Source organism: Xenopus laevis, chromosome 5S (genome assembly GCF_017654675.1).
Source record: "Xenopus laevis strain J_2021 chromosome 5S, Xenopus_laevis_v10.1, whole genome shotgun sequence".
Classification (NCBI taxonomy): domain Eukaryota; kingdom Metazoa; phylum Chordata; class Amphibia; order Anura; family Pipidae; genus Xenopus; species Xenopus laevis.
In genome coordinates this window covers 121,352,404-121,363,491 of record NC_054380.1, presented here as the reverse complement: position 1 = coordinate 121,363,491, position 11,088 = coordinate 121,352,404, and the positions used below count along the sequence as shown (strand labels likewise).

Below are 11,088 nucleotides of genomic sequence, written 5' to 3'. Positions count from 1 at the left end.
CTCATCATTCCTATACCACTGGTATAACATTTCCAGAGCGGTTCTTATCAGTTAAGTCTCTGAGGAGCGAGATCTAGATCTTTGCTTTCCCCAGATAACCCTGTGTCGCAAGGCTTTACTTACACACCTACAGTTGCATCCTTATACTTCCTTGCATAGTTTTGGTATAACGTGCTTCTGTAAAAGAGTACAAAAAAAAACAACTCCCAATCCTTTAGTGTTCTGACTCTTGAGAGTATCCACGCAGCTTGTGTCAAATAAACTTTGTCTTTCTACCTCAAGTGATCCTGAGTTCCTGAATTTCCACAACACATGCTTGCACAATTGTTTTATTTGTCTTTCAGTGCCTCCATTGCTTTTGTGGTGCCACCACCCAATATTATAAAGTCCCAATAACAACTTTTCCCATTGTTGCTAGACCGGCAACCCAGACGGCCACCGCAAAATGCGCTCCCCTACCCAACCTCGCATGAGCCATTGCAGAGAGGAGGGAGGGGAGAGTGATAGCAATAGAGGGCGGTGAACACGGGCTAGTGGTGGGCAGAAAACTCTTAAAGGAGATATATATGATAAATGTAAAACACCTTAATTTTGTAGAAAATTATAATATATGGTGTTGCTTTTTCATGGTGCTAAAAAATAATATCTATAAAAATAGCCCCTTTATTGGAACTCCCTATAACGCTATAGTTGCATGTCCTAGCAGTCCCTGCCAGAAGCACAGTAGGAGGGGGGACAGTCAATCACACAAGCAAAGACAGGCTTCAGTTCCCTATCAGGTCCTGCTAGCTGCTGATTGGTTCCTGTCCTACAGTGCAGTGAGCTGAGAGCCACCAGCTCCCCTGCACAGCCTGGGAATTCAGGGAGCAGGAAGTGGAAGTGAAGGGAGGGTTTTTGCAGAAATATTCAATAAATCAGTCTGAAAGTCTACTTTTTTAATTCTTCTATTTCTAAATGAGTATACGGTAACTGTATAATGCACTGGTACATTCTTTTAATTTACACAGAATGTCTCTTTTATCCACTTTTCCCATTGGAGCCAGACCATCAGAATCACCTGCAGGGCCAGGCCAAGCCAATCAGGTGCCCTAGGCAACTAGGGTTGCCACCTTTTCTGTAAAAAAATACCGGCCTTCCAATATATTTGTTTTTTCCCAATTAACATTGCCAGGTAACAACCCTATAGGCAACCCAGCCGGCCACTGTGCCCCCCCATGCGCTCGCACAAGTGACTGTACATGAGCTGTAACTGAGAGGAAGAAGGGGAGAGTGACAGGCAGTGAACACACCCCACTTTCATTGCACCCTACTTCAGTGACTCTTCTGACTTCCCCCAGCTCCAGCTCTTGTCTCCTGTTATTCATTTGATTGTGAGACCATTCATACTGCCAACACCGATCTATACGTAACCCGGTGATTTCCCTACAGATATCCCCCCAATTGTCTCTCCATTACAATGACTTCTATGAGGGCTTCCTCCCCTATAGTACCCCAATACCGACACCATCAACTCTTATAGTTTCCCAATATTTTCCCGCCACGGTTCAATGCTTCTTCTTCCACCGTCTCACATCAGTCACACACAACCTTTACTGACTATTCACACCCGGCATTAACCAACAACCACTACTGAACGCAATGTTTCACCCCATCCCCACAGCTCAATCACTGCCGCTAACTCTATTCCCCACCGGAAACACCGCTCTATACAAGCGCAGTATAAGTCTCTGCTGAGAGGAATTGTTGCGACGTCAACTAACTTATCTACGCATGCGCCAAAACTGCCGGCTTGAATGGCTGAGTTTTCAATAACGTGGGCGGGGCCTCGTTAAGTCCTGCCTACACGCCAGCTCAGTATAGGTAATGTCTGCTGAAAGGATGGCGGAGGAGCCGGGTGTGTGGAACTTGCTGGAGCGGGCGGTGAGTAAAGTAAATGTTTCGGCTGCTGTCAGTCTGTATCTGATTCCAGACTTAATATAATAAAGTAAATCACCCGTGAGGCAGGTTTTGTTCATGTTGTACGGTGAGTGGGTTTCCAGTGACAGCCCTTAGGAATCAACATGGGTTTGTATTGAAAAACACAGGAAGTTTGCTTAGGTCTAGCGACCAATCAGCTGTTAGCTAACCTGCATGTGATTGTGGCTAATTGGTTGCTGTTGGTAACTAGACCAGAAGCCAACCATTGCACCTTTTATTACATTTCCTTATTTATATATTTGTTTAACACCTAACTAAAGCCCGTGGCCTGCCCGCAGTCTGGTCAAAATTCGCCTTTTTGCTGGCTTCTGGCCAACTGTGCGCCGTGGTTCCACCCCCTTTGACGTCATGATCCGCCCATCCAATCGTGTGCTGTGGATCTGCCCCTTTGTTGTCACGCCCCACCCCCTTTGATGTCCCAGCCCGCCCCTTTGTTCCCACCCCATTCACCTGCCGGTGGAAATTTTATTAAAAGGTAGGAACCCTAGGCCACAATAAGCAACACCAGGGTTTCATTAGTGAAAATAAAGCCGGTTTCTAACTAATGCTGCCCCACAAATTACTGATATCACAAGTAGGGATGAGCAAATTTTTCGCTGCAGAAATGTCGCCCATAGACTTCAACGGGAGGGGAAAAAATGATGCGCGTCAAAAAAAATTTGACTTTAATGCGTTTTGGCGAATTTTCGGCGGCGGTGAATTTTTGGTGAAGCAAAACGAGTCAAATTCGCACATGCCTAATCACAAGGCTGACATTATGGGCAGGGCACAAAAGCTCGTGTTTAGGGTTGCCACCTTTTCTGGAAAAAAAACCTTACTATATTTTTATCTCTTTTCCCTATTAATAAAATTGGGATCAACCATCATTTTTATCGACCAGGCCGGGAAAATACCAGCTAGGTGGCAGCCCTACTCGTGTTCACTTCAAGGGGTTGTTCACCTTTGAAATAACTTTTAGTATGATGTAGAGCAGGGATCCCCAACCTTATGAACCCGTGAGCAACATTCAGAAGAAAAAGGAGTTGGGGAGTAACACAGACTTGAAAAATGTTCTTGGGGTGCCAAACAAGTGCTGTGATTGGCCATTTGGTAGCCCCTATGTGGATTGTCAACCTACTTTGAGGATCTGTTTGGTAGTACTAATGGTTTTTATGCAACTAAAACTTGCCTCCAAGCCTGGAATTCAAAAATAAGCCCCTGCTTTGAGGCCACTGAGAGCAAGATCCAAGAGGTTGGAGAGCAACATGTTGCTCACGAGCTACTGGTTGGGGATCACTGATGTAGAGAGTGAAATTCTGAAACAATTTGCAATTGATTTTCATTTTTTATTATTTGTGTTTTTTGAGTAATTTAGCTTTTTATTCAGCAGCTCTTCACTGGCATTTTATGCAATCTGGTAGCTAGGGTCCAAATTACCCTAGCAACTCTGCATTGATTTGCATAAGAGACTGGAATATGAATAGGAGTGGGCTTGAATATAAAGAATAAAAATGAGGCCCATTTGAAAGCTATAGAGTCGGAAGAAAAAAAGCAAATCATTATAACTATTAAAAATAAATAATATAAACCAATTGAAAAGTTGCTTAGAATTGGCCATTCTATAACATACTAAAAGTTACCCTAAAGGTGAACCACCCCTTTAAAGAGATACTAACATCAGAAAATAACCTTTTTTATTATCTATTGTAACTTTGTCTTTAAACGCTATTTATTTTTCGATATAAGTATTTGCCTGATGCTTTTACATTACCTTTCTTACCCCCCATGTTCCTCTTATGAGGGGGCTGCCATATTTGTGCAGCTGGAGTGCAGTTCCTCCTCCCACTGATATCTGACGCCAGGGCCCAAACAATAAAATAAGTCTGCTTTGACCCACCTATTTTTACCAAAAAAACCAAACTCTAACCCCATCTCATTTCAATTGCTGTACATTTTCAGATAGGCTTTGTTAGGTCCTGCTGCAACATCATGAAAGATTGCTTTGTCCCACTTCTGGAATGTCTGGATCAGGCTAAGATCTGGTCACACGAGGGCATCTGTACGTGTATAGAAAATAAAAGTAAAAACCTCATGCTTGTGTGTTTTTTTTTTTTTTTTTTTAATATGTACAAACATCTTAAGTATAAGATGATATAGTATAAAGACAGATGTTTCTGTACTAAATCATACATAATGTTTTTTTTGTCTTTGTAGCCCATTGATTGGACAGAACCATGGCTGATTGGACTTGCTGCTTTTCACATACTGTGCTTCATAGTCACATATATTTCTTTTAAATCGTACCCACTTCAGATTTGCCACTTTTTGCTAATGGGTAAGTTAAAAGGAAGGCTTTTACTTCTGTTTCACGAACTCTGCCTTGAGGCCTTCATTAAAACTCAAATTGGGCTTATTCTTAAACATTGGGCAAATTTGTATTTGGACAGTAACCCATCGCAGCCAATCAAATGTTTGCTTTTGTTATTCAACCTGCAGCTGGCTGGAAAAAGGTGATCACTGATTAGTTGCTGCAAATATGCCTAGTATTTATAAGTGAGCCCCTTGGTTTATATTTCTTTATTGTAATGGGAAAGGGGCTGACGGGCTGCATCTCACGGCCAAAGCTGAAAAATTAAATGGATGTGTTAATATGAGCCCAGGGGCATTTTTAAGCATACATACAAAGTCCAGCACTTGCTTTTTCTTCCCTGGCCCATTTGTGCTAACAGTACTCCTGCAGCATAATGTCATTATGACACAGCCAAATGTTTGCCCACTAAAGGGTGCCAAAAAGTTTGAAGATCTCTGGTTTAGAGTAAACACTGCTGAACTACCTTAACAGCTGAGATTAGGGTAGACCAGGTCTATGGGAGCAAAATCTAGGCAAATGAGCTGCATGTACCTGTTTTAGGGGTGCTCCATTGCCTAATGGGAAATCTTGTCTCCCACAGGCGATGAAGCGTCTGACAATACCTGCATTGGACTCAATGCATGTAAAACTCATTATAAGCAGTGATCCAGGGTAATCCCCTGAAAATGCAGAATGATGATGCACCCTTAAAGGAACAGTAACTCCAAAAAATGAAAGTGTTTTAAAGGAATGAAAATATCATGTAATGTTGCCCTGCACTCGGTTTGCTTCAGAAACACTACTATAGTTTATATAAACAAGCTGCCGTGTAGCAATGGCGGAAATTGAAAAAAGGCTATATGGCACAGGTTAAATAGTGGATAACAGATAAAACATTATGTTCTACAGAGCTTATCTGCTGTGTGGCCTGAGCCCTTTTCTCCCCTGAATGGCTGTCCCCATTGCTACACAGCAGCTTATTTATATAAACAATAGTAAATGTTTCTGAAGCAAACACACCAGTTTTACCAGTGCAGGGCGACACTGCATTATATTTTTATTAGGGATGCACCGAATCCAGGATTCAGTTCGGGATTCTGCCACGATTCAACCTTTATCATCGGGATTCGGCCAAATCCTTCTGCCCGGCTGAACCAAATCTTAATTTGCATTTGCAAATTAGGGGTGAGGAGGGAAATCACGTGACTTTTTGACACAACAAGGAAGTAAAAAATTGTCCCCCTTCCCACCCCTAATTTGCATATGCAAATTTGGTGCCATATTCGGCCGAAGGATTTGTGGGTTAGGCCAAATGCAAAATAGTGGATTCGATGCATCCCTAATTTTTATTACTTTAAAACAATTTAATTTTTTGATGTTACTGTTCCTTTAAAAAACCCTCCATCTCCTTCTGTGAATGTCTGATGAAACTTCTGAGAGTGAAATTGCATCTGTTTTGCCAAAGCCGGCAGTTGGCTCATACATGTGGGAACTAATTTCTTAAGCTTGTAAAACATTTTTAAAGGAAACTATACCCCCCAAACAATGTAGGTCTCTATAAAAAGATATTGCATAAAACAGCTCATATGTAAAACCCTGCTTCATGTAAATGAACCATTATCATAATAATATACTTTTCTAGTAGTATGTGCCATTGGGTAATCATAAATAGAAAATTGCCATTTTAAAAAATAAAAACGCCCCCTGGGATCGTAGGATTCACTGTGCACACATACAAACCACATGTAAGGTCACATGAGCCAATTACCAGACAGACTTCTGCCTTTTGCTTCCTCACTTCTTCCTGTTACAGTTAGTGTTGTAGTATTTCTGGTCAGGTGATCTCTGAGGCAGCACAGATAGAGTCACGAAATGGTGGCTCAAGGCAAGAGATGTAAAAGGGCAATATTTATGTAAATATATATTCCAGTTTGGTAAGATTCTTTAATATGTCATTCAATTTGATATAAACTATCTGTTGCTTAAGTATTCATTTTGGGGGTATAGTTTTCCTTTAATGCACCTTAAATGGAGAATAGTGCAGTGCTTATTGCATTGAGAAATGCTCATGAGCAAATGTATCAAGCATTTACAGTCAGTTGTAGGTACATTTCTAAGCTATTTCTAAAGGCAGTATGCATCATTTTGTAATGCTTAACACACACCCAAATTCAGTGATTCAAATCTAGTGTTTTACACGGCTAGTTGTAGTCCAACTATAAAAGCATATTCTCATAAATATGTATCTTTAATTGAAGTGTTCCAAATTACATACTTATTCTGTGTGTACATTGCCTAAAGATTGCCATTTTGATTATTTTTCCATAAATAGTCATGTCACAAAATACTAAGAATACTTACATGAAATATATTTGTTTTTCAGTTGCCCTTGTAAGTTGTGCTGAATATATCAATGAATTTGCGGCAATGAATTGGAGGTAATTCTTACTGCTATAAACAAATCCTGATGTTTTTGTAATTATTTGTAAATAACTGTTTAGCAGAGAAACATTTCTCCATTGCTGTTACAGACCTGTACCTTTGATACTTTCATACTGAAATAAGAAACTTTGTAAATACAATAAAGTACATATTTTGCATTGTTTCTGAAATAATCAAGTTTATCTTCACTATCCCTCTCTCAGCATTTGTTTCTCTTCATTCTGTCTTCATGCAGCAGTTGGGTGTCATATAATTTGACTGTTACATCCAATATATCTTATGGCGGGCTTCCTTTCATAGCAGATGTATTAGAGCTCATTCAAATAAGTGATTCCAACAAAATCTAATGATATTAATGCCTTTTGCACAAATTCTGCATGTAGAGAGACAGTGATTTTAATAATGAGCTCTAATACATCTTCTAGGCAAAAGGAGCCCCCCTAAAAGATAAATTGGATCTGTCAATGAATATCTGACACCCAACTCCCGCATGAAGAGAGAATGAAGAGAAACAGATGCTGAGAGAGGGATAGTGAAGATAAACTTGATTATTTCAGAAACGATACAACAATTTAATTTAATTTCGAAAGTTTCTTATTTCAGTATGCTGAAGCTTACATAAATTTTTTATTTTCGCGATAGTTCCCCTTTAAGGCTAACAGCCCACTGGGTTTTTGTCAACCATACAACACTGGATAGCGTTGCATTGTTGGTGTCAGGTTAGGCAATTACTGCTAACAAGCTCTCACTGACAAATGATAAATGCCTCATCGTACAATTACCATTATTGTCAATGCAAAGGTATTTTCCAACATTTTGCCATCCATCCTTGAGCCAAAAGTAGCATAGGTAACAAAGGGCTTAGTGCTCATACTGTTAAACCAATTGCTGTTTATTTAGATGCATTGCCTGTAAGATTATGACTGGATATAGAATTTTCATCGCTGTATAAAGCAATGTTCAAAAAGATGAATAAACACCTCAGTTTATGCTTAGCTTTATTCCTCTACTAGACATTAAGCCGTTAAATTAACGGGCGCTAGAACATATGTAGTCCGTTGCGCGTCTATCTACGTCGCTAGGAGACGGTCCGAGGGGCACATGCGCAGTAGCGCAATCCCACGGACACAGGGACTGGACGCAGAGACACTTGAACTTTATTATATAGGATGGATAGGTGCAGCTTCGTATTCTGAAATTGCAGTACTCGACCAGCAGTCACCAGTGCTTTCATTTTTTTTCCACACTGGGATTTAGTTATGCGGTGCTACTTCCAACAAGCTAACTTTTGCCTGCTGCAAGATTGAATCGACCCCAGTGATTTGTTACAGACAGAACCAGCACTTCTGAGGAGCATGTTGGAGGGAGCATTAAGTACCATTGGACCATTGGGGTGTGTTATGGAGTATTTAAAAAATAGTTTGAAGGGGAACTATCGCGAAAATAAAAATTTAATATAAGCTTCAGCATACTGAAATAAGAAGTTTTCTTAAATATAATCAATTAAAAATTCTGTACCGTTTCTGAAATAATCAAGTTTATCTTCACTATCCCCTTCTCAGCATCTGTTTCTCTTCATTCTGCCTTCATGCAGGAGTTGGGTGTCAGATAATCATTGACCGCTAGATCCAATATATCTTATAGGGGGGCTCCTTTTGCCTAGAAGATGTATTAGAGCTCACTCTATTAAACTCACCAGACATCATGTCTCTCTACATGCAGGATTTGTGCAAAAGGCAGTTGTTTTGTTTGTACTGGAATCAGATATTTGAGTGAGCTCTAATGCATCTACTAGGAAATGAAGCCCCCCCCCTATAAGATATATTGGATCTAACTGTCGATTAATATCTGACACCCGACTGCTGCATGAAAAGAGAATGAAGAGAAACAGATGCTGAGAGAGGGATAGTGAAGATAAACCTGATGCAGAATATTTAATTGATTGTATTCAGTAAGTTTCTTATTTCAGTGTGATGAGGCTTATTTGTCTCATCACACTCATGGCACTGTTGTCTAATCTAATAGCACATAGGGCAGCTTGCGTAGGAATAAACCAATATAATTGTAATTGATTTTTTTTTATTCAATTTTAGAGCATTTTCAAAACAACAATATTTTGATTCAAGTGGGATGTTTATTTCCTTGGCATTTTCTGCACCTCTATTGTGTAACACTATAATTATCGTGGTAAGTACCTTGCTGATCTTCATGGCTTGGTTTCATCTTTATTAGTATTTCTCATTGTCATTTTGTGACTCGTGCTTTATTGCACAGGACTATAGCAGTAATGTTTGTACCTATATGTTTTTTTTCTTATTAAAAAATTGTCCCCAGCGGATCCTTCTGTAATTCAATATGAATGCATTAAGTGTGGGTGGAAGGGAAGTGACTGAGAAAGAGATTTTGTTTTGGCCACAGAATACACTTGAATGGATGGCTCATGCGGATCACCTAGTGATTTCCATTCAGCTTCTGAAATACAAAACCTTGCTGTTTTGGACAGCCCCCATGCACAGTAAAGTAGAAAATCTGAACTTTAATGGGATACTGTCATGTGAAAATGTTTTTTTGTTTATTTTTTTTTTTTCAAAACACATCAGTTAATAGTGCTGCTTCAGCAGAATTCTGCACTGAAATCCATTTCTCAAAAGCTCAAAAAGGTTTTTATTTTTTTTTTATATATTTCATTTTGAAATCTGACATGGGGCTAGGCATATTGTCCGTTCCCAGCTGCCCCCAGTCATGTGACTTGTGCTCTGATAAACTTCAGTCACTCTTTACTGCTGTACTGCAAGTTGGAGTGATATCACCCCTCCCCCCCCCCCAGCAGCCTAACAACAGAACAATGGGAAGGTAACCAGATAGTAGCTCCATAACACAAGATAACAGCTGGCTGGTAGATCTAAGAACAGCACTCAATAGTGAAATCCAGGTCTCTCTGAGACACATTCAGTTACATTGAGTAGTAGAAACAACAGCCTGCCAGAAAACAGTTCCATCCTAAAGTGCTCGCTCTTTCTGAAAGCACATGACCAGGCAAAATGACCTGAGATGGCTGCCTACACACCAATATTACAACTAAAAAAAAAATACACTTGCTGTTTCAGGAATTAAATTTTATATTGTAGAGTGAATTATTTGCAGTGTAATTTCGAAATAAAAACAACATCATAAAAATCATGACAGAATCCCTTTAATGTTAAGTTTGTATTTTTAGTCCACTATGCATCCGTACTACAAGACACCAGCAGAAATGTTGACGCTGTGCTCAAGGGAGTAGTAGCCCTGGCTGTAGTACTTTTCAGTGAACAGAAGTGCCAGCCTGGGGTTTAAGGTACAGTAAGTGATTATATTCACTGGGGTGCCTAACACATTGGCACTCTCTTAGGAATTTGTGTTGATAGAGTAGGTATGATCATAGATTGCACTGAGGCTTATGTACCATGTTACTATTGAGCTGAATGCTATATTTACTATGATAAATGTTTCACAGGTAATGCTTTTTTTTCCCCCCCTCTACATTAAATACAGGTCCATTGGGTATATAAGACATTATGTGTTATGACTGAGCTGAAAACATTACAGCAGAAGAGAAAAGAATCGAGGGAGAAGAGACAGAAAAAGGAATAGACCAAACCACAATACAGCAAAAGAGCCAGAAGTCTATTCAGCATTGCTGTTACATAACTATAATATGTGGAAAATAAAGGACTACTGTGTTTATATTGCAAAAAATTACTGTTGTACATATAAATAAATCTTGTACATGGCATTTTAGCCATGTATAGTTATTAGTTACTTATCTGCCATACGGCGAAGTGGTGTAACTCGTGCTTTCATCCAGTTTCTGCAATATTCACAGGAGCCTTGGCACTGTTGTAAAATGTTTTTTTTTTTTTAAACTGTATTAATAAATAATTTTATACATTTTGTTTTATACGTTTTGTTCCTATGCAACCTGGGAAAACTGGCAACGGGAATGGCCAACTTACAAGTTCTTTGGGCAAATTGATATTAAAGTAAGAAATATTAAAATTCTCTAGATTTTTGAAGGCATGTCATGAAAAGGTAAATACCTGTTCTTACCCTATATGTCCCATTTAACTTTCTCAGTGACCAGCTGAAAGGTGACGGAAGCTTCAGATTATTGTTATCTCCTATAATAGCCCAGACAAATGCCATAGTCAAAAAATGTTTTAAAAATATGTTTGAGAAATAGACCAACAGTCTGAGCAAATATGCCTGGAATGATGGGCCAAATAGGTCTATGAGATACTTTATACCAAATGATTCAGGACTGGGCTTTTCCAGATAAAGGGGTATTTCCATAATGAACAGCA

The 11,088-nt window shown here is 39.4% G+C and overlaps 1 protein-coding gene across 1 annotated transcript; it reads left to right on the top strand.

Annotated features, from left to right (window-relative positions):
* Positions 1-1,762: 1,762 nt before the first annotated feature.
* On the top strand, positions 1,763-10,675 carry tmem18.S (transmembrane protein 18 S homeolog). The gene is made up of 5 exons (XM_018265911.2): positions 1,763-1,920; positions 4,171-4,291; positions 6,690-6,744; positions 8,842-8,935; positions 10,280-10,675. Exons 1-5 carry the CDS (start codon positions 1,864-1,866, stop codon positions 10,376-10,378), a joined length of 426 nt encoding a protein of 141 aa, XP_018121400.1. The 5' UTR covers positions 1,763-1,863; the 3' UTR covers positions 10,379-10,675.
* The last annotated feature ends 413 nt before the right edge of the window (positions 10,676-11,088 follow it).